Here is a 24,241-nt window from a genome sequence, read left to right on the forward strand (position 1 = left end):
ATTCATGGCTGTGCTTTATATGTTGTGTGAGTACAGGTATTTCATGCTTGTAATGTGAAAAGTGTGTTCTTTATTGTTTTCTCTGTTGGTAATAAACCCTGTGAGTGAATCCGCATTTGCACATGATACTGTATATTATTTAAGCGAGCACGACAGCTCACCTGAAAAGTACCTGTAAATTAAAGGTAATTGGCAGTACTCACAAACGTTTCCCACGAGCACGTTACAAAATTCATAAGTGCTTTGTGGCTAGAAATCATTCTTATGCACATATTTGCAAGGTAAGAAGTTAAGAGGACATTGATGTGTGCTCAGGCCAGGTAACGTATTTATTTGCCATATAATTTTGAGATGCATATTTCTATGCCACAGCTGTAGTCAGGCGCAGGTACTTGCTATGGAGAATACGCAGGATTACAACATGAAAGGTTTTTTCTGCTGAGGTGCCCCATTGCTTTTGAGCAGACAGTGATCAGTTGGCAGGTTAACAAACATATGTAGCTTTAACAACCGTGGATCTGCCCTAAGAGGAGAGAGCATTTATCTTGAGGGTAAAAGAAGGAAATTACTTTACATCGTTTACATTACACAAAACCAACAAAAAATGTATGGAGAAAGTAAACTATGAAATTGAGAGGAGCAAAGGAATAAAGCAGCAGAAGTTCGAACAGATTGGTTATAAAAGCAGTGTTGCCTAAGGTTTGTGTTCGGGATGCTGGAGAAAGACTTTGGTTTCTTATTTACTCCACTGATACTATGACCTGTGAATCAAAATGAATCATGCCTGTGAAAACTGTTGAATTAGAAACATGCTCTGCGTTTTCAGACATTATGGCAAGTAATGCTTGCTTTGCGCTGATACACAATACCATTTTCCCTATAGTTTTAAGAACTTCCTGGCATTTAAGCTGGTTCATACCAATGACTATTGTCTGTGCAGCATTCCCATATCTGTGTTATCCTTCCCCGAAAACCATTAATGCTCCATAGGTGTGAATATACAATGAAAGTATTTGTATCTATAGCTTGCTGTGTATCACAGCTTCTGGAAACCAAAACGAGAGAACTCGGTTACTTCAGCCAGTCCCTTGTAGGAGTCGGTAGCACCCTGGGCGTTTATAAAGCTGTCACCTGGAGAAGAGCTGCCCAGTGCTTGGAGCTCTGGTGATGTATGTGGGGCTTTAGCTATTAAGTGCATTTCAGAGTGAGGTGTTCAGCTCTTGGCAGAGAGAAGCGGTTTAGTGGTTTGAGCCACATGTTTGAAAACTAGTTTTTGCACTTAATCGAACCTCTTAATCTTCATTCCCTCTTTGCACCCGGTACAAAGGGTTTGTCAGGATGATTTAGTGTTTCGGAATGCTTCGGAGATTAGTGCTGGGTGAAAAATTTTACACAAGTACTCCAGACAAATAACAAATACTTAACCTTTGTAAATTTAACATTCAAAACATTTCAGAACGTTCCCTGTTTTGAACTGGGAAGCGATGCTATAAAGATGAAACCAATTTTATTTTGTCATCTAATCAAGTACCACTCCCTCACTCATAGTCTTTTCAAAAACTTGTTTTACCTGGTCTCTTTTGTTTCCAAAGGTTTGCCTGGAGAACTTCTGAATGGAAAGCTTGCCAGGTGTCTCTCCTCCTTGACCAGCAGGACCCTCGCCATCACGCGCATGTTGGCCTTTGTGGAGGTGGCGTTCAAACCCGGGAGGTCTACTGCGCCCAAATCGCCGTAGAATTCGGGATGCACCGGCTGAAGGAAGGTTTGTGTAGGGTCTTTCTGAATTGCTTGGCCAAAGGAGATCTGCGTAAAAGAAGTGTAGGAGTCGTCAGTAGGCTTTGCTAGCAATGCCCTCAGGGTATCTGTGCTTACACAAGGAGGTGTTAGCATGGCAGGGGCAGGAGATCATGGTCCTCAGGGCCATGAGGACCTGCCAGGAGCCACAAGCTTGTGCAGTGAACTGCTGTCAGTTCTGTAGGTGTGTTTGTATGGGAGGATTTCAATGGATAAAGGAGATAAATTTTGCTTGGAGTTGAGTTTTCTTCTTTCATATGTAAGGTAGTCCAGCCCCTTGGTAGCTGAATCCATTTATCTGTGGTTTTGGTCCTGGTTTAGAGTATAAAAAAGATGTCACACTCCATTCCTGATATGGCTCTAGCCTCTGCTGCAGATTGATACACAATCTTTCTTGTGATTTGAAGGGGAAAGCAAAAATAATATTGTCACAACTTCTGAGCAGACAGACGGTTTTTGGACTCTGGAAGTGAGTTATTTTTCTTTTATAGGAATAATGAGTAGATACAGATATATGATGAATAATTCATCTTAGGCTGTTTTATTTACTCTGTGTAGTGCTCTTGCAGAATATGTTTTTGAGCAGAGATGTAAGATAATAAGAACACGATATCATATCTTAGATTTATTTACTTACAGAGGCAAAGCAAATGTTTCCTGGACACCCGGTGTGTCCTGGCATCCCACACAGACTGTGAGATTACAGAAAACTAGGCCCTTTTTAATTTTTACTGAGTCCATGCATAGTTTCTGCTTCACCTCTCCCAAACATCTGGCACTACCTTGCTCTCCCGACACAACCCCCATTCTGTTGTTCTGCACAAATATGTGATGCACATGACTTTCGAAGTAAGAAAAGTGCTGTTGAAGGGAGGTGTTTAGTATTTCTGGACAGTCTTAATCCTTCTGACTGCTTCTGTGGTCCATGCAGCCATTGTACAGCAAGTTGGGGAGCAGCAAGCTGTAGCTGACTTCATTCACACTTCTTTATTCTTTTTCAGTGTTGCGAATTACTCAAGAAGGTTAGAGGGGTGCATCCGAAACCCTTACGCTAGCAGAATTTGTAACAGAATTGGTGCTATACATTCACTGTGTGATCACTTGCAGGTTTTCCGTTGTTCAAAATTCTTAAAAATTACAAGCCCTTCCTCCCTCAACAAAAAGAAAACACTGGGATACCTCTTCCTTGTTTTCATGCTTCTAACTCTGCAATTTTTAAAACGAGGGGATTTTCATATAGGCAACTAAAACCCCAAATGTTCAGAGCAGTTGTGCAAGGTATAAATTATTAGTGCTGTTCCAAGGCAGTAATGCAGATTTGCAGTTGTACTTAGAAAGTGAGAACTCCGTCTACAGATGTCCATGTAGTCACATGCAGATATAAAGAGGGAAAGACTTCCCTGTTATCCCTCCTTATCCAGTAACATTCAGTGTGTCTCATTTACTAGCTCATCAATTTTTGTTCTTTGAATAAATAAGGAATGACATCTTTTCTGGCCTCACTTCTGGTGATCTGAACTGATAAAATACTTTTATTCATCACTAGGGCATCTGTTATTTTTTTCGACGATGGGGAGAAGGTAGGGAAGTTAATCCTTCTATGTATAAGCAAACATAGATCCTAATTGCTGCCATCAAAAGTACAGTAGTTTTTCTGTCTTCACCTCTCGAATGTCTTTAAAGGGATCATTCAGGAATGAAATAAGCGAGTCTAATAGGATATGACCATCCATCACAGTTGTTAGTCTTCTGGTTACTTCCAACGAGAATTTGGACCTAGGCCCAATGACATACGTGGAAGAAGATTTTGTCCTGTGGTCCCTCCAGCAGCATTCTTAGATGAAATATGTTGAATCCTAGTTGGAGACAGGTACCATCTGTGATGTATTTACACATATTGCTCAAATCTATTTTATCCCCCAAGGATATCTCTCCCATTTTTTATTTGCTCAGTCTTCCCATCTATTTCTTCTTTTATTAAAATGTGTATATTTAGAAAGGGAGCCCCTGTTTTCCTGAGTCCCTATATATCAGTTATTCAGAAGGTTAAGTCTGCTGAAATCTTTCTATATTTTGATTATAAAGTTCCAGCTTGAAGAAACAGAAAACTTTCACTCAGGTATTACTTTCCAAAACACATAGGTAAGATTTCATATCTTTCTCCCATAAGAGGTGACTTAGCTAAGAATCCCTGTCTTGATCCAAGTTGTATATATATTTTTTTAGACCTTAAGGAGGAAGTTCATACCTTTAACATGGGTGATGAGTATTTGGAAGCAGGTGGTATTCCGATCTCTGAAGTCCTTTGTAACGTTCTTGCATTCTGAGGCTCTTACATCTAGATGAAGCTGTCAGGGAACATTTGGTAAATGTGTAAAGTGTTGTGTCATTCAGGTATCTGTATTTCTATATATGTAGCCAAACCACTGTATAGACACCCAAGTTTAGAGACTGTGCTATTTTTAACATAAGCTATTCTGTCCTAGGAATCTACATCTCTACTCAATGGTGAGGCTTTTACTAATTTAGACTGAACTTTAACATAATTAGCATTAAATAGATCCTTGTGTTTTTCCTTTAAGTGTCTCATTGAATTTTAATACATTCAAATTTATAACGCTTAATTTTCACAGAGAGGTGGTCATCTAATACTTCAAGTTTGTCATTATTCTTTTGATATCCAGAGATGGAAGCAGCAAATCTACATGTTTGAAATTATGTGGCTTTTAAGGAGGAGACAAATTTTGCACAAGAAATAGCATAGAATGTGCAAGTGAGCTATTAATGCCCATCTGCCCTTTCTGCCCTTCATCTCTGAATGCTCCTTGATCCCTGTTCTGGACATCCCATGTCTGGAACAAACTGTAGACATGGTGGTGGTTACCTGTCTTCATACCTCTTTTTGTTGTAAATCTGTTCACTTATTTAGAAACTCTCTTAAATAAAGCAGAAATGCAGATCCTCAATTTATTTTCAAAGCCAGACACTGCTAACATGGGACACATATATTTTCCTCTCTTTTGGAAGTGGGTTTTTCTGGATTGAGAGAAGATTTTTGTGACTGTTGATTTTATAAAATGTTATTTGAAATGTGTTTTCCCACAATAAATTTTAATTAATCTGAGCAAACATCGCTCACTAACAACCCCCAGTGTACCAACAAAAAAGACATTTGGTAAAAGTATGGAAGAACATTGTGTGATGATCGGTTTATGAAATCTCTCTTCTTGTTTGGCAGTACAAGTGTCCTCTCAGTCACAATTAATAAGTCCAATAATATGGGAATTAAATTCCTTGTAGAGTCTAGGATTGGTATCTGTGTTTATGTTCAAACAATTAATAAATGATGTTTCTACATTTAATCTTCTTCCTTTTTACCTTCTCTCCTAAAGGCCAGTGAGTGTCCTTTTGTTTTCTAATTAACTTTTGCCTTTCGGATTTGTCTAGAGACTGTAACTCTTTATGTGTATTATGGGGATGGCATCCTTTATACAATTCTCCAGAAGCTTCTGCTCTCTTCTCTGAACCAGTTCCCTACTGTCCCCAGTGACTGGGAATTGCTGTTCTCTCCCTATTTTCTGTAGCTTTCTAACTAGGGATCTGCCTGCCCTGTCATTCTTCCGGAAAGTTTGTGCCTTATATATCTTGACGTTTGTTCTTTCTTACTCGTTTGAATGAGATCCAATTTACCTCTCGCTTTCAGAGTTTTCTTATAATGTTTTTTGGAGCCTGTCTGCTTAAGTTTTAATTATAGGACTGAAAAGACCTTTGTGAAATGCTGTTCTTCCTTGACTCTTTATTGTTTATCTGGCATAGTTAAACTTAGCTAATAAAATCTATCTCTTATTACCATCTCACCAGCAAGTCATTGCAGTTTCCTATCTTCTTAATCTTGGTTATTTTCCCTCTGAAAATCCATTAAATTCTCATACCTGCACAAGGTTCTAAAGTTTTGTTTACTTTTTTTCCTTAGCGAACGTCTCCATCATATTTGTCTCTATATGTTTATTTTTATTTGATCCTGTATTTCAGTAGCAGGTATGTGAAGCAGTTGTACCTTTGATATTCTTAGAGACCTTTTAGTGTTACCCTGCAAGACTATTTCTTACAGAAGTCTTCATTACTTTTAAACCCCTCTTTCCTTGGAGAGATATTCAACACTCACCTATTAGTAAACGTACTTTTTGTCTTACTTAATCCACTGTAGTTCACCAATCAATACCCATTTTTCTTTATTTTCAGGATGCAATTCCACCTGATTCACCTGACATCAGACTTCTTATAAACTTGTGTATCACCAGCTGTAGCAGCAAAAACTCTGTTAATCTGTTTACAATTCAAGACTCAGTAAATACTCAAGTATCTTTTCAGGTCTAATGGTTCTTTTCTGATCCATCCCTCTGTGTATTCCCCTATGTATTTTTGTTTCACAAGCCACTTTACTGACAGAATCCCCAAATGGTCTGAAGTGAGAGTTTTCCCCTACGCTTTCATCTATGTCCTATTTATACGGGTCTCAAAATGATATTTTTGTGGTCATTATCCTTTCTTGTTTTCCACAAAGTATTGAGCTGTCTCCTTACTTCTGATAGACAAAAATGTCTAATCCTTTCTTATCTGATGAGTGAACTTTTCAGACTGTTCTTAATTCCCATATGGGAGACGTTTTGGCACTGTATTTTATTTTCCAGAAATTAATGCCTCTTTGGAGTTTCATCGAGATGAATTTGAGGACTCCTTTAATTCATATCTTGTATTCTTCTCTATTTTTTCTCATCCCTTTCTTTCTGCCCTTTTGTCTTTTTTAGCTCTAAAATATGCAGGTTTGCTTTCTTTGCTCTGTACGCTCTGCTTCCTAATGAGGGTACCACATCTTTTCCCCTGCAAATTCTTTGTTCTGGTCTGAATCATGATCTTCCAGCGCGTGTCTTCTGGGGGATTAATGTTTCAAATTGGTACATGTGGCAGCTGTTCAATAAACTATGGAAGTATTTGCAGGAAGAGAAAAGCACCAACGAAGAGTCCTGTTGGAAGGTGTCACCGTCTCCTTGGTCTTGTGAGCCACTCGCTCTTTAGCAACAGTAAGTTGGTTGTGCAGGTTGTTGTTGTTTGTGGCTGTTCCCATCCTGCGTATTTATTGGGAAGAGACTGTGCTGATGGAGATAAGCTGCCTGTAGGAGTTAGTGTGGGATATGCACTGTTGGAATGGATATGAACCCAGTGTGGAGTACAAGCCCAATATTAAATGCGTGCTGTTTTTTTTCTTTTCAAATTTATGCCGGTGAAGCTGCAGAAATGAGAAGATTGATTTATTCTACGGAAATTAGAATTTAGGGACTTTGATGTTTAAATCCTGTTGTCCTGTTCTGGTTTATGAAATCAAAAAGGAATAGGGTAGAATATATTAGTAATGAGAAAACTCGACTAGGACCATAGAGGGGAGAGAACTGATGGTCAGCAGAGGTGTGAAAAAAGCTTTGTTCGACTGGCTTGTGGTGCAGCAACACGAGCATCCAGCCCGGGGCTCAGCTGACCGGAATCACAGAAACCATGTTCTCACATGGAAGAAATCCCCTCTAAGGATCCCTGTCATCCCAAACTAGTTATTTATCATTGGGATGACCCAACTGGCTCGAAAAGATGAGAAATACACCTCTGAAGTGTAAAATATATTCAGGCGAGTCTGCGTCAGATTTATATTGCTTGGATGCTGAGTTATTGATCTGTAAGCTCACCAAATGCTGGCCAGAATTTACGAGATACAACTCACATAATGGAAAAATAAATATGTAACAGCTGGCTTCTTTGGGGGGAAACCCTTTAGATGCAAGAGAGGAAATGATTTTGTTCAGATTGTTGCGGTGCTTGACAGTAGTGTTTAAATGTCTGCTTCAAAAATTCTAGTTTGAATCCATTAGAGAAAAAAAACATTTACCCTTATGTCTTCTAGAGGTGTAATATTAAGTTCTCTCATGTCTAGAAACTAATTAAAGTTAAATGAAGAGAATAATATATAAAAAGACTTTGACAGTGAAGGAAGCGTGCCTTCTGAAAGGTGCCTTATAAAGAATATGCCCTTTTTGTCAACAAGCTATCTGATATGACCATGAAATATTTATCGCTTTATAAATAATTTTGTTTATATATCTGGCTTTGGTATGCAGTAAATAATATGCTGCCCAGTCAGTTCACATGAGATGCTAGGATTTAGTTCAAGGTTTTATCTTTGAAAGTTAAGATTTTAATTGCATTTGTGTTTTTGTCATTATTTCCTGCCAGTGGAACTAAATTAATTTTATTCAAAACAGTGACGGTTTGCTCTGAGTAATTTTGTCCTGTTGTCCTGTTGTTATGGGACTGGGGAGCTGCATTGTGTTCAAACAATTATGTTGAGTCAGATGAAAACTAAAAGGATTTGTGTGTATGAGGCTACACCACAAACTGGGACACTGGGGAGAGATAACGAAGCCAGTGGTGGCTGGGCTGGTCCTGGAACAGGAGGCATTTGGGATAAGTTGAGCTTGTTAACTTGGGCCAGCTCTGCAAGGAGCAGCCCTGCTGCTTTCAGGATCTGAACTGGTGTCACCAAGCCATGAGGGGATGAGTTTAGCGTGTCACTGGCTTCACTTGGGGCCACCTGTGCCACGTCCCAGTATCACAGACACATCCATCGTGGTGCTTTTCTCTTGGTACCAGGATTCCTGCAGTGGTGTGGCATTCATTTCTGCTCCTTGGTGCACCTTCTGTTGAGTGAATGCTAAACTTAGCGACAGGCAAAGTTCAACCTCTTATGAGACATCCGTGAAGTATATCACAGAATCACAGACTGGTTGGGGTTGAAGGGACCTCTGGAGATCATCCAGTCCAACCCACCTGCTCAAGCAGGTTCACCAGAGCAGATCACACAGGAAGTTGTCCAGGCAGGTTTGAATGTCTCCAGAGAGGGAGACTCCACAGCCTCTCTGGGCAGCCTGGTCCAGGCTCTGGCACCTCACAGTAAAGAAGTTTCTGCTCATATTCAGATGGAACCTCCTGTGCTTTAGTCTGTGCCTGTTGCCCCTCATCCTGTCATTGGGCACCACTGACAGGAGTCTGGTCCATCCTCTTGACACCCACCCTCGAGATATTTATAAACATTGATGAGATCCCCTCTCAGCGTCTCTTCTCCAGGCTGGACAGACCCAGTGCTCTCAGTCTCTCCTAATAAGAAAGGTGCTCCAGGCCCCTCATCATCTTCGTATCTCACCGCTGGACTGCCTCCAGTAATCCCTTGTCCTTCTTAAACTGGGGAACCCAGAACTGGACACAGAACTCCAGATGTGGCCACCTATGGGGTTTCTTCCCTGTTTTCCTTGTGGCTTTTCTCAGCCTCTCTGGTGGTGTGTCCCAGTGATGTCCAATATCTGCTGACCTTTTCTGGACAACAGCCAGCAAAGTTCAAACATGCTGGAGAATCCTCTCTTTTTTTTCCCCCCATCATTGCGTTTGCTGGTGTCCCAACATCCCTGTTGCCTCTGTGTTTTTTTTCTGGATGCTCTTTATGACTTGTCACCTCTGGTCTGCTCAGTCGTGTGCCAGTGGGACACCCGTGCTCACTCTGTTTGTCAGATCATAGAATATCTCGATTTGAAGGGTCATCAAGTCCAACTCAATCTGCAGTTTCTATCGATAATCGTTACCAATTCTGCTGTGGTGTAACAACACAACATCCCAGTTGGGATCAGGATCCAGTTCCCCAGCACAGGATATGGACACAGGAAAACTTCCTATTCCATCAAGTGCTAATAGCCTGTGCCACTTTAATAAAATTGTGAGGTTCTTTATTGTCCTGGAATACATTAAACCATTGTTGCTCTTGGCAATCCGCTATTAACCCTCTTTCATGCTGTGATTAGCCTTCTATTCATACTTTGTTTCTTGTCTATTAAATAGATTTTAATTGAAAATAGGACTCCAACTTTGTGCCTTGTGGCTTCAAAGCTAATTGATTCTTCTTAGAAGCATAAAGACACCTTTTCCACCAGACATGGGGCGCTTGAAGCTTTTTAATGGAGAGAGGGACTGGACTATGGTCGGTGCTGTTTCCGGGCTGGTAAAATTACATTCATGACTTCTCCTTTGTCTAATCTTTTGTTTTTGCTACAAAAACAAGCCCTTCAGGTTAGAGAAATTACTTACAAATGTTGTGTTGGTTTATCCGTATTATGTTTTACACATGTAGGTGTTTTTAGATCACAACTCATTCCTTTGTGATTTTCTCAGGTAATTTCCCTTAGTATTGATCCAAGTGTCTTTGGTTTTTAAGTCCTGGCAAAGGCAAAAGTAACAACTTTTACAAAGATATACCATCCCTTTCTTTTACCTTGGCAATTATTAATTTGGCTTAGTTTTGCCAAAATGTATGGTAAACAACTGTATTTATCGCCCTGAGAATTAAATATTAGCTAAAATGTGGCTGCACCAGTATATAAGAGGCAGTCCTGATATTCTTTGTGTCTATTCCAGATTTGTTAGTGATATTTAGAAATGTCTTATTCAGGTATTAACATCAAAAATGTTCATTGTCAAAGGGAAGTGAAGTTAAGGTCCAGGAAAAAAAGTGTTATTTACCTCCCGAGGAGTGGAAAACTAAATTTGAAAGGAATTGCTGCAACCAAAATACCATCCTATACGTTTCTCCCTCTGTCTGGTCATCATTGCTTTTTAACATAGGGTTGGTATGTATGCCTGCAAGTATGTGTCTGTATGACTGCAGTCATAGACAATTTATTTATTGGCTTAAAATTGCCTTATGGAAATAATCATATGAGAGCCGATTTCCTCTTCCACTCTTCCGCCAAATCACTACCTCAGTCAAAATATATAAGGAAACAAGATACTTTAGAACCCAATTTATTATCTCCTGCTGGTAGCAATAATCTGAAAATAACAGCAAATAGTAAAATTCAAACTTGCGGCAGACACTGGTGCTGGGAACAGCTGTAGTCACATTTATAAAGGATAGATCCAATATAACAGCTATAGAAATGTGCAATGTTTCAGAGGCTCTCAGATTAGTACTTGATTGCTTTTTCTCATTTGTTCTATAGATTGGGAAGAACACAGGATTTTAAAAGGTATGAACAAGTGTAATAAATAAGCTGCTACTTGAATCAGAGATATTGCCTCCCCCCTCACTCTTCTCCGATGTCTGCCTTTCCCTTTCCCCCCAAAAAGTAGATAACATTTTTTTCCAAGGGAAATAATTACACAAAAAGCACTTTTTCTATATGAGTGTATGCAAATGCTATTACAAAGGCAATTATTGAGCAAAATGGGAAGGCTGTCCAGTACGTAAAGACGGTCCTAGCAGCTGTGTTTGTTTATCACACGCATAATGTGAGGATTTTTTCCTGAACAAGACGTCCCCAGCCAAGCTTTCTGCACCTTTTTGAATGCTGAAGTGTGTGAGAATTTTGACATTTAAAAGATTCACAGGAAAAACCCACCTTATTGTTCATGAAAACAACAAAAAAAAAGAGAGGTATTTATTAGAGTATGAAAGAATAGCAGTAGAAAATCACATCAAGCCTTCTAAATAAAACTGATGGAAATCAGAGCTGTCAATCAAATGTCTGAAGAAGGGATGAAACTCTTTTATAGAGGAACCTGCTGGTCCACCCAGTCCCTCTGGCGATTGTGCTGGGAGTTGTAACCCTTTATACCTGCCTGGGTTTGGAAAGGGATGCTATTACATTTTTATGTTCTTGTCTTATTCCTGAAGACTTTCACTGGCGGATCGTAGTCAATATAGAGAGAGTATAAAGTGACACAGACCTAGAATGTATTTTTCAGAGTATATAGAATTACTTAAGAAAGTGAGTAACCAAGCAGTCTTGTTCCAGAGACAAGTAGGAACTTGGTCCTGGGGAAAAAAGCTCCTAATGCTGGAATTAATTGGGGCATCAGCCCAAGGGAGGAAGAGGAGCAGGAAGGTGGTTGGCAGGGAGAGGAAGGCAGGGGTTCCCTCCAGAGTAGGAAGGAATCTTCTATGAGTCTGGGATGGCTGGTAAGCTCAGCCTACCAACAAAATCCTCCTCCTTTAATGCTTTGTAACACATTTTTCTTGTTTTTCTTTTATCCAAACTGAGCTTAAAGTACACTTGGCACCGCTGCTCATAGCTGGTTTGTTTCCAAGGCAGGAGAACCAACCTGCTTTATTGAGATTTATCCAGATTTAAATGGGTCAGTTGCAATATCAAAACAATCTACAAATCAGTGAGGAAGAAAGAGCCATTGCTAATGATGATGCCTTGAGTTAGAGCGGAGTAGGACTGGACTTTATTCCCTGAGTTGACCATATGGACCCAAGTTTATTCCCTTTCATTCCTTCAAGTGAAATCTCCAGAAATGATACAGTTCTGCAAAGCTTGATGCTGAAGGGCAGGGTAAGCCGTGCATGAGCCTTCTGGCTAAAATACATACTCTTATGCTTATAACTCAAATATTTATCTCGTTCTGTCATTTCACTTGCAAGGTCTCTAGAAAAGGTCTGTTTATTTTACCGTTCAGGTGAACTGGATTTATTCCACCCTGCTGTAATCTCTAAGTGAACATGTCGGAGGCCTTATGGTGCCTCAGAGTGGTCTTTGTTACTAACATATGATCTTTCAGGCTAGGATTAAATCACAGCTGTTGTTTAATCCTGTTATTCCAATGAGCTGGAACCATAAGCACTGATATTGGTCTCGAGTCTCAGTTTCAGGATGTGCAAATCAAAATTTACTGAGATTTTGAGCACTGAAGTCTTCTGCTTAAAAAGAAAAAGTGCTTTTCTTCAAATGATTCATTTTAAAGAAAACGGTGAAGTATCAGAAAAAGAAAAGATTACTCATATATTGGACATATTTTTATAAATTCTTTTCAAGTTGATTCCATGCATGGAAGCAAAGGAAAATAGACATTAAAAATAAAAATGAGCATAAAGCAAACTCAGTAGCTATGAAAATTAATGAATTCTTGGTAATACCATGGCAGAGTAAACTCAAACAGGCCTTTGCCTTTTGAAAGACTGCTTTGATATTGATTTATCTAAAGAGACAGCCAAATTCAGCCCATAGTGTAATTAAAATGCAATATCATATAATGACTCAGAAGACAGATTTAAGAGTCTTTCCCCTTCTTTTCCTTTCTCCCTCTGCCCCGAATAAAAAGGCGAGAGAAATTAATTGAAAGTAGAAATCTGTTATGATAAATGAAAATACAAAGGGAATCAGCTTTCTGAATTTATTGTCGGTATCAATTAAACTGGTACTTGGCAGGGTTTGAGCTCAGCTGGTCTTTTGGAAGAAGTTTGGAGATCCATGCCTGCCTCGGGTACAGCAAACTCAAGTACCTGTCTCGCCTCCCAGGCAGGAAAGGTGCTTTCTGCATGTGTCTCTGGAGAAAAAAACGAGAGCTCTGCTCAATTTTAGTGAAAGTAGAGGAAGAAATTTAAAAGGTCTGGACTCTGCATCTGTCATCTAGAGGTGGCAGCAGGTGTGGAACAGGAACCCTGGCCCAGGTTGGCCAGAGAGGTGGTGGATGAACCATCCCTGGAGACATCCCAGGCCAGGCTGGATGGGGCTCTGAGCACCCTGAGCTGGTGAAGATGTCCCTGCTCATGGCAGGGGGGGAACTGGGGGAGCTTGGAGGGGCCCTTCAACCCAAACCATTCTATGGGGCAATTGTCCTGTGCTCAGGCTTCTGTGACATCCCCTTCCTGGCTCCAAATTGCAGTGTGAGTCTTTTGGATATCCTTCTTATACATCTTCCTCTTCAGTACGGCATAAAGAGGTCTTCTTGGCCATAAATGCAGGGGATTAGATTCCAGTTTGTGGCTCCAGCATTGTAGAAAATCAGCACTGAATTTATTATTAAAGCACCCATTTACCATTAAGCATGCTCTTAATTGGCCCGCTGAATATGAATCATTTAGATAATACTTTACGTGGCTTGCTGAACAGAGGATTAACTTTTTGCTCGGGGAGATAAGACCCTAAAAAAGCGCTGGATTTTGGTGCATTCGGGAAATCTGAAGCCAGCAGTAAACTCCTGAGCTCTGTGCATCGCTCAGGGCAAAGTTACAGCCTTGCTTTTGTTTCCCCCCCACCACCTTTTCTTTTTCCTCTCAGTTCCTAGACCAGTTGATGGGAAGCTTTGCCTGGGTCCTGCTCCCTCCACCTCCCAGCTGTGTAACGTGCCGTGCCCGTCGCAGTGCGTGGTGTCTGCCTGGGCGGTGTGGGGTCCCTGCCTCCCCGAGAACTGCCAGGACCCCCACGGAAGAAGAGGTAATGGCTACTTGTATATAGCGCTTTTGCAGCATCAGGGGATCTCGAGCAGGTAATGGAGTATTATGAAAAGATTGCAAAAGTGGTGGTGTCAAATTCGACGTTGGGAGCTTAATGTATTTTTTTAAAAATTAATCTAACATAGGATGAGGCTCTTAGATGTGCGTACAGGAGTGGAATATGACCTTTAAAGGCTTTTCAGATCTTATCCTACACGGATCTTGTCAAAAAGGAAAAAGCCTGATCCCCTTGGCAGTCCCGCTGCACACCTGGATTTGGGACAAATCGTGGGTGAGGTTGGAGGGTGTCAGGACTGAGCTGTATCCCTCCTGCCTTCTTGGCGTTTAGATTCACCCGAGAGATTGTCTTCTTTGTTCTGGGTTTGGTTTAAATTCCTGGAAGAAGTGTGTGCAAATATATTTTAACCCCCTGGATCTGAATTGACTATTGTACATGTTTGTTGCTGTAACACTTGGAGATCCATTGCAGAGCCTTTCCTAAGGCTCAAAGTTGAAAAGGCGATTGCTGGAGTTTGTGTCGGGGAATTAATATTATCACTGGGATGTTGCTCTTTTCTGAAAACAACACAAGTTTTCAAAGTGATTGGAGCCAGTCGGAATTTTTCAAATTAAAAAGAAATAATAAAAATATATGGTTAAGTATAAAGATTTGCAGAACTGCTTCATTTTTAAATTGTGTTGAATCATTTCTTTTTGCTATTTTGAGAATGGTGGAGGTTTGGTGTGATACATTCCCTAAAATGTGTTGTTTTTCATTCTGTGTTTCATGGCCAAGGCATTTCTGTGTGGCCTCCACTAATGCTCTATATTTGCCCCTTGTCTGAGACTGTTGTGGGAAAGACCAACATGTATTTTACTTTTCCCTGGCTTTCTTCGAATTCTGTGTCATTTACATAACAAAACACGATGAAAGATACGTGCGTATTAGTTCTGCATTTTATACAGCAACATGACTTTTGGTTTTATTCAGAAGGAGGTAGATTATGTAATCAATTCTTTCATTATTTCTGTAACCTTTTTCTTCCACTTTACATTTGAATCTTCCAATTTAATAGGATGTCATTTCAAAGAGGTCTGATATGCATTATGTATCAGGGATCCTTACACCTTCATAAGGCAGAATACTAATTTCTTAGTAAACTGCTCTGCTGTATCTCAAAACAAGTCTTTTTATTAGTGGATTCCCAGACAGAATATAGATGTCCTTTGTATCTTCAGTTCCTTAACTCTTTCTCTCTTTTTATCTTAATCTTGTTGTTGCATTAATAAATGCATCAATGGCAAATTTCTATATTTGGACGTGTATATTTCTATCTAATTTTGATGAAAGGGAAAAACAAATGGGAAAAATATGGTTTGTTGGAATTCTTTACACACTATTAGATTTTGCTTACCCGGAATGTGGACACATCCAGCTGAGTGCCATCCCAATCAATTCAGTTTGTAAGTGTTGTACTCATGTTTGTCTTCATATCTCCCCATTCCAGATGCCCTATATAGTTCTCTTGCTATTAGATTATTTGTACAAATGTTTTTTGCTGTTGTCCAGTTAATTCAGTTTCTCTTTTTCCAGGCTTTAGAATGAGACACAGGCAAGTGATCGTAGATCCTGTAGGCACCCTGACAGGTTGTCCTCATTTAACTGAATCTATTCCTTGTGAAGACCCACTGTGTTACGAGTGGATCCTTTCAGAAGGAATATGTGTGACTCACCACGGAAAATGCGGACCTGGAAACCGCATCGTGAAAGCCATATGCAAGAACAAGAAAGGTACGTAACAGTATAGTCTTAAAAGACCCATGACATTCTTTTAAATGACATTCTGCTGCAAAGAAACCGTGATTAATTATGATTGTTTCTTTCTGACTTTTTGTGGAGCTTTCAGATTTTTGAGTTGCCCGTGGTGCTCACAAAAGCCTGGTGCTGATATGGCTTGGGATTTTGCTTGGAGCCTTCTGTTCTGTTTTATCCTCAGAGAGACCTCTCACCGGTCCAGGTCATGTGTTGTCACTGCTGGCCTTATCACTACCAAAGTGGGATACTAATGGCCTGGTTCTCTCTAAAATCCGTTTTTTGCACAACTTGTACTGAAATAGGGCTGTCACCAAGGCCAGCAGCACTACGGACATTCACAAAATTAATCCGGCCCCTAGCATGTCTTCTCTCCTCAGTTTTCATTGTGCGGTCCAAATGTTTATCTCGTTACAATAACCATCATGAGAAGGAATGCTCGGTTGTGCTGCCAAAATTAATACAAGAACTAGATGTAAATGAAATGATCATACTAAGTAATACTTTATTAGGCAGCAGTTTGAGACCTGCAGTGTGTTCAGTTTACAAGTTGTTAATAATGAATAAGTACATTTTTATATGACGTTTACAAACAACCAGCAAGAGCTTATTGCTTGTGCATGGTTTGAACCTCAGCCAAAAGTTTCATTTCTTGATAAGGTCACTGTTGTCAGGTCTTTAGATTCAATTACATGGAGCATGGTTTTGCAGTCCTTAGTCACAGTGAGACTGTGCTATCATCGCAAAAGTGGCAAAATTGTGGAACTCTAGAGCCTGAAATATATCTGAAACGGAGAATTCTTCTTTTCCATGGTGCTGAAACAACTGTTTTACCTGGAATAGTTGGTAGTGAGAAGCCAGCAGGGAGTCGTGTGAAACTGTGAGATGTATCAATTACGGGTAAAATAGCTTAAGGCATATGCTAATGCTTCACATTACATAGAAGTTGAAAATCCCGTGCAAGTAGCTATCCTGCTGAAAGCATTTAGGGTAGTTGCATTATGTGCTGTTTTTCTCATTTACTTAAGCATCTCTTGCAGAATTCAGCTCCATATACTAAGATCCACTCTTTCGTCCAGTTATTCTATCATCCATGCCTGGTGTTGTTGCTCACTATTACCACTGAGCACTTAAAGGGTTAAAAAAACAATTCTTATGGACAAAAATCCAATGTATCATCATCTGAACAGTTCATTTGGGCATGGAGTATGTTGATTGTGTATAATCCTTAATTACGCTGACTGCAGAGGAAGGGAACTGGCCATGTTTCTCAGTCTTCCATAGCAGAGAGGACTTCTTTCTCCAACTGAAACCTCACCTTTGGAGCCCCTTGTAATGCCCTTTCTTTGTGATTTAGAAAGCCATCCTTTCTGTTGAGAAGGTTTAGTGGTACTGACCCAGGTAACAAACTGCTACTGGCCTGAGCTAGAGCTTGAACAACTTGGGAGTAACTGGAATCTGTAGTTTGTGATTTGCTGCAGTTGGTGTAGATGAGGAGCAATGAGAAAACCACAATCATCTCATTACTTCGTCATTGTTAGCTGTTTGCTCCCACATAGCGGCATCTCTAATCTCTGTTAATAAGTTATTGAACATGCATATGATACTTCCGAGAAACTCTCGGTGTCTGGTCCATATCCTTTCAGTGTACCTCATTTGTAGCATCAGAGGACAGAAGTGTAATAAATCAATTGAAATTAGTGTGTAAAGATGCAATGAAGTAATCCATAGAATGGGAAAAGGCCTATCTTGCATCCTTCTTCCAAACAAGATTTTTCAGCAAAGTGTTTTTTATTTAGCTAGTGAAGGACAGCAGATATTTTTGGGGCTTTCTGTGAGGCCAGAAGAACAGTACAGGAAAATGGATGACGATGCTGAAAATTGGATTACATAACTGTATCATTATGTACATGGATCTATAATTCAGATCAAATAATTTATTTGAAATGTATATATAGGTATATAGATTTTTTTTAATATCCACAGACAGCCTAAGAATTGTGATTTTTCTCAGAGTCGTTGCTTTAGGTTGTTCAAGAAGGAATTGAATTACCTCCTGTTTGTAATCTGTCCTTGATCAGATAGTTGCAAGTAGTTGACATTTGAATTTGGGCAGTCTTGATTAGAACTGACAAACATTACTGTGCATTGACCAGATGAAAGTAATTCGCCAGTTCACTTGCTCTCCTTAAATGTTGCTGCTCAGCAGATACAAAACCGTGGACATGGTCAAAACTTGCTCATCTTTAATATGCAATTGGACACTAACCAAAATGTATTGCATTTCATTTTTTGAGTACGAGGACCTAAATCATCTTTTGTGTGCTCTGCCTCTTATGCCTTTGTGCAGACACTTCAGGTGTGGTTACACAAAGGGAAGTGAACGTTGTAGTAGCTACAGAAAACTGCTGATCCCCTCAGAGAGCAGCGCTTGGCTCGGGGTCCGTGCGTGAATTTCTGTCCAAACAGGAGCTCATGTGTCTTCATAGGTAGTTTCACAGTCTTTTGGTTTAGATGCTAAGACAGACAGCTGGAATTAACATATAAATGTTGTTACGTTCAGTCTGATGGAGGAATTTGGGAGCCCTTTTAAAAATCATTTTCCATCTCTCTTTTGGGCTGTATAAATAATAGGAAAATAGATTGAAACAAGACAAATGTTGAACCGAACTGTGGCTTTTAGAAATTACATACATTATAGCTTGTGAATGGAGCAGCGGTTATGATGGGGAGTGCAACTGGTTGCACTGAGAACATGTGTAAAAGGAACTACAACAACAAATTCATGAATTCACAAGGATGACTCATAGAAGTAGCAATTCATTTTTCAGGCCTTTTGTAAATGTTTCTGACAATACTGTAAAAACTAAATCTCACCTCTTAGCAATGCTCTTGAATAGACTGTAAAATGTTATTATTCAGAATCACACCCTCAAGTCCATCAGTCTATTTTGTTGTAATTCCCATGTCATCATTTATTAATTTGCTTCTGCTTGTTCTGATTCCTACCGGAAGAACTATTAGTAACAAAGATGATTTCTCTGTGATAGTGAACATCAGTGTCTAAATAATCAAAAGTATGAAATAATTGATACCTAAGGGCTTCATTGTTTTAATCAGAAATTATTAGACTGGCAACAAGGTTTAACGCAAAGGTAATGGGATTTTGCTGGAGTCAGTTGGTTTTACTAAGAAATGCGGGTAAAAAAATCCATTGTCATCATTTCTGCAGTGTTACACCAGATAATTAAACCTATGCTTTTCCTTTTCCCTTTTAGTTCCTGGTACTAACGTTAAAAAAGCCCACATGTTCCACCCCCCCAGACAAACAGACAACAACAGAAAAATAAACCCCAAACCCCACAGAAACAAAACCCACAAACCATCAAACAAATAGGGTGTAATTGCAGGGGGTGGTGACTAGAAGAAATCAACAAAATAAGGGTGTTCACCAAACTTTTAGGCCCATTGCTTCTTTTGCTTTTTAGCAGAACACCTTTATACTGTCCCTGCAGTTCTGTCAGGACTGGTAAGAGTCATTTCAGCACAACAGATTTGTTCTGTTTTCTGTGTCATCTCTGGTTCTGGACAGTCAGTATCTACAATGTGATGCTTGCCAAGAAGGATTTTGGTTTTAAGCGTTAATAAGTGTGGGGTGAAATACATCTATTTCCAAATTTCTGTTCCAATTGACGGTTTTATTTGTGAAACCAGAGTATGATACTTCAGACAATCAAAATGTTTTCTCTCAGCCTTTTTTTTTTGAGTTTAAATGTTTAATGTTTGCTTTTTTTGGTAAATGAACGAGATTAAGCCTAAAATGAAGTCTCTTTAGAGTAAACATTTTGGCTTATCCTGAAATTACTTTCTTCTTAAATCCTCTCCCAATCTCTCCTCATTCTACTTGAAACAGTTAGAGATTTTTTACCTTCCTTTTCTTTTTTGGTTCGGCGCCCAAACAGAAATCCATTATTCACACAGCTCTATTGACAGAGCAGACATTGCAATCCTGTTGGAATTCAAGTGAAGAGTAAAGGGAAGTAAGGTAATCAAAGCAGTGTTATTTTAAGATCCAATATTATGTTCTGCCAGCGCTTGACAGTGACGCTCTGCACTTACGGAAGCTGAAGACTCTTTGGGGGTAGAATATTAATAAGGGTGTGCTCCGTTACCTGACGGTGCTCCAGGTCCATCACGCCGCGTCCTGTGGTTGCCTGCAGGTGCAGCTGGTGGCAGGAGCGTCCCCAGCAGCTCTGGAAGGAAGGGGCTGCGAGGAGAGGGGATGTCTGCATCTATTCCTGCTCGAGGCCATGGAGCGAGCAGCTTTCTGACAAGTTCCTTTCTAACAGAAATCTCAGCAAAGTCTTTACCGGGGGATGATTTTTGATTTTTCATCTTGTAATGGATTAATGATACAGAATGAATTTGCAGGGGCTGTTTAATTTCTCGGAGAGAAGTTTTACTGCGTTCAATTTATTGAAAGTAAGTTTTAACTAAGTTATTTTTGACACATCAGAATAAGCTCTTAAATCTCCATCGATGCGTTGTGTCCGGTGACACAACACCATGTTGTGCTGGTTTGACTGACAATGGGTTAAACCACAACACACGTCTGATGGTACTTCTAGATTTTGTTTCTCCCATGAGAACAGCGTAAGCTTTGATGATGGTAATTCTTTGCAACTTTTAGAAACAGAAGCAGTTTTGTTTGTAAAATTAAAATGCTTGTTTTCAAGTTAGCATGAACATGCACCTATCTTTAATCTGACCTTAATGCAAGGAGTAATGAAAATCAGGTTTTCTCAGTGATGCTTTTTCCTGTGCACAGAGCATACCTGTGAGGGCTTGGGCTTGCTGAGAGGGGCAAGTGGAGCGTGTGCTTCTATGTATACAAAGTAAATGAGAGAATGAGGTATAGCTAGAAGTTGATAGCTCAGTCAGTGGATGAGGAACTGTTTTGTCTCAGCTTCTGTGAAATCATGGATGTTCAAAAAGACAGACCTGTACACTGCTGTGGTCACATTTGTGTGCTGTCAGCATCAGCAGGACAGAACTCACAACGGGAGTTTTGCCTTACGAGGCTGTGATTAATACATATACATTATGCACTGTTCATGTAAATGCAAACAGGAAGTGAGACAACTTTACAGCTGCAAGATTTGGAATTATTTTGTAGGGAACAGTAAAATTATCCAGTTGTTAGACACACTTGCAGATACAATCAATTAAATGAAACAGGTTCCAGCTCTTCTAAGCCTGCAGGTTCGATTACTGTCGTGGGGCTCAGGCTTCTGTACCACATTCCTCATTCTTCCTCTTAGTGCATGAGCGTACCCCACCGTACCCTGTCGTTGGAGCGGCTGATCCCAAACCAGTATGTTTTCCTCACTATTAGAACACAAATCCTAAAATGCAGCTTGCAGAACCTTCTAGCAGTGAGATAGGATCCATACATCTCACTTGGCGGAAGCATGTTGCACTGTAGTAGCAAGGCTGATGAGTATTATGAGTGTTTCAGGAATACTGAAGCATCGTGTATGGTTCATTCAATAGATTTGAGACCCTTTTTTTTGTAGTCATAAAGATAGGTGTGCTCTTTGAGCAGACTGGCTGCTTACAAGCCAGGTGGAGTGGATGTAGTTACCTCCATCAAACCTCTCCTCACAGCAGCTGGGACCATGCCAAATATTTGATGTCGCCTGCTGCAAACATTTAGAAAGACAAAATGCAGATTGTGAGCTGCTCTGGGAGTGGTGCAGTGACAGTGCAGTGACAGTCTGAGGACAGACACCATCATGAATTCAAGAGAATTTATTGTCATTGCATCCTCAACTGAAATTGAAGAAATAGAAAATCAGCTTTAGGTTAATGTTAGGGTTAGTGGCTGAAAAGTATGAGCTTTCTTTGCTTAGTCACGCTTTAACAGTTTTAATTCATTCAAGATCATAGCAAACATATGGCCCACAAGCCAAGGAGAATAGAAACTCAAAAGTCTATAAGCAACTCTTGTAGTAGCTACATTTGCATAAATATCTGTGTCTTAGAGTCAGGCATATTGTGCTAAAGTACAGGCTGAAATATCCAATGCTGGAAAGTTGTGGGTTTGAATCCAGAGGACAAACTCAAACGTCCTTTGATTCATTTTCTATATCTTTCAATGCAGATACGTTGCGTGATTTCCATCTCAAGTGTGGCTGTGCTTTTGCGAGAGCTGCTGACGTGATTTGTGCGCGTCATCCAGAAGGCAGCTCTAATCAGTATCCAGTGGAGCTGTTGGCTCTGTGTGGTTGGCACACAGGGATACCAGTGGAGCTGATGAGGGATGTAGCCAGCTTTCATCCTCCCTATGCTTGTCAATATAAGGTATTACAGCTACCTGTGAAAATAGTTTTCTGTGCCAGCTGAGCTAAGTGTGAGATTGTGGTTGATGCAGAATGCCCTCACGTAAGTTTCTATGCAAAACCATGATTATTTTCAGTATCTAGTGTTCCTTTTTGGTACCTAATGTCTCTGAAAGATGTTTTTCTAGACTTCAGAGCAGTGTTAAAACGCCGAGGGCAAAGGCCATTTCTTCCCTATGGCTCTTTGAGCAGAGAGGTGGATTTTCAAAGATCCAGTGCCCACTTGCACTAACGAGATGGAGCAGCAGGTGCTGATTTTGTTTTTAATGAACCTGAGCTTGAAACACCTGTAGATTTGGAATGAAGGTTCAAGGTAGCCCTTTCAGAAATGGGTATTATAACATTAAGAAAACTATAAACAACACTTATTACGGCAAGATCTGTATTGCCCTTTTATGTTTTGAGTGTTATAGAGTAAGTCTGACATAAGTTGATCTGAGTTCGTGGTAAAGGTTACCTAAAGAGCATGGTATGTGTGTGTGACCTGTAGCCTGTTACATTGGTGCAAGAGTTTTGAAGAAACTGTACAGAAGGATTAATACTTGTATAGTGGCTAGTGCAAGTGTATGCTTTTAAGCTATTTATAAACTAGTTTTTAATGTCTAGGGACTCTTTATTGAGTTTGATGCTTTTTAATGTTTCAGTAATGAGACTGAAATAAGGTTCCTGTGTTGTATTTTATAACTGCGAACGTATTTTTAGTCAATTTTTTAAGTCTGGAAAAGAAATCTTAAAATAGATTTATTTGGTTTTGCCCCTTACAGTATATTATAGACAAAAGTCCCAGACTGTTTCAGTAAGAAACAAGAAGAATACCTAGAAGTGCCAATGGCAATTCCTGTTTTCTCAGTGAAATGGAGCATGCAGCATAAAATACCTGTTTGGCTGTTTTCTTTAAGCATAACTTCACATACATGTGACTTCATACTCTTTTTAGAGAGTTATTTTATTTCTTAGGGAGCACTGATTCAACAAAGGGGAGAAGTGAGCAAAATAGGATCCTTCTTGAAGTGTGTTTGAAAGGTAAGTAGATGAAAAGTTCTAGAATTACTTTATGTGGATCGAAGAGGATGGAGGCCAAAAGGTTCGATTTGAAAATGACAGGATTCTGGATCTGTGACCCAAAGGTGACTGAAGTTACCAGGAGGAGCAGATGGAAGATGTTGTAGTGAGGGTTAATCTTGTTCATAAGGATTCTGCTTTTTGGGATTAAACGGGTTCCAAGAGCAGTTAACGATTTCACTGCTTTTCTATTAGCAAAGGAATCGTTTAACATACCTAGATATTTTCCTCACTCCTTGTACATGATTTGGTAACGTTTGTGTTAAGTCTCTCAAACACAGCACCGGGCACACAGTCTTGAGGAATAAAAGAAATGGGGATGCTCTGTGACATCTTTTTATCTTCCTCATCCCAAGCAGAGTCTCTAAGGCATTTTATGCTTTAGTGCCACCCTTGCTGGTTTTGATGTGTTCAGAGGGGCTCTCTGAAGGTAACCAGTGGCTACTCATACCATGCACATCAGTCATGTTTTGACATGATGTTTTTAGAGCCTTTTTACACAGTTGCGACCTCAAAACTTCCTTGGACTTCAGTTTCCTACTCATAATATCCCCTTGAAATACATGAATTCAAACCTTTTTGTATTAATACCATCCTTAAGTAATTTGTATTCAACCAGATATTCCAGCATGTGTATATGACACCATTCACACAACTTTTCGGAAGGATCCTGTAGCTAAACTGAAAGAAAGCTCAGCACGGATTGTGCAAGCATGAGCCCTTCATTTAAGCAGCCCTTATGAACTTGTCATATTGCAGAGACGGCTGATGGTTTGCAGAGATGTTCACAAAATACTTAATTAAGAAAAAAAAATTGAGTGAATGGGAAAAGATTCGTGTTGTACATACTTGAAGCATTTTTTG

General features: G+C 39.8%; 1 protein-coding gene across 1 annotated transcript in view; it reads left to right on the forward strand.

Annotated features, from left to right (window-relative positions):
* Positions 1-24,241, forward strand: part of THSD7B (thrombospondin type 1 domain containing 7B) — a gene marked incomplete at both ends in the record, with an annotated part of 260,266 nt that overhangs the window by 68,910 nt on the left and 167,115 nt on the right. The window contains 3 exons of the mRNA XM_080346865.1: positions 1,593-1,762; positions 13,947-14,102; positions 15,696-15,893. Coding sequence (XP_080202991.1) covers positions 1,593-1,762; positions 13,947-14,102; positions 15,696-15,893 — 524 coding nt within the window. The remainder of the gene's footprint in view (positions 1-1,592; positions 1,763-13,946; positions 14,103-15,695; positions 15,894-24,241) is intronic.

Source organism: Nesoenas mayeri, assembly GCF_963082525.1.
Source record: "Nesoenas mayeri genome assembly, chromosome: 6".
NCBI classification, from domain to species: domain Eukaryota; kingdom Metazoa; phylum Chordata; class Aves; order Columbiformes; family Columbidae; genus Nesoenas; species Nesoenas mayeri.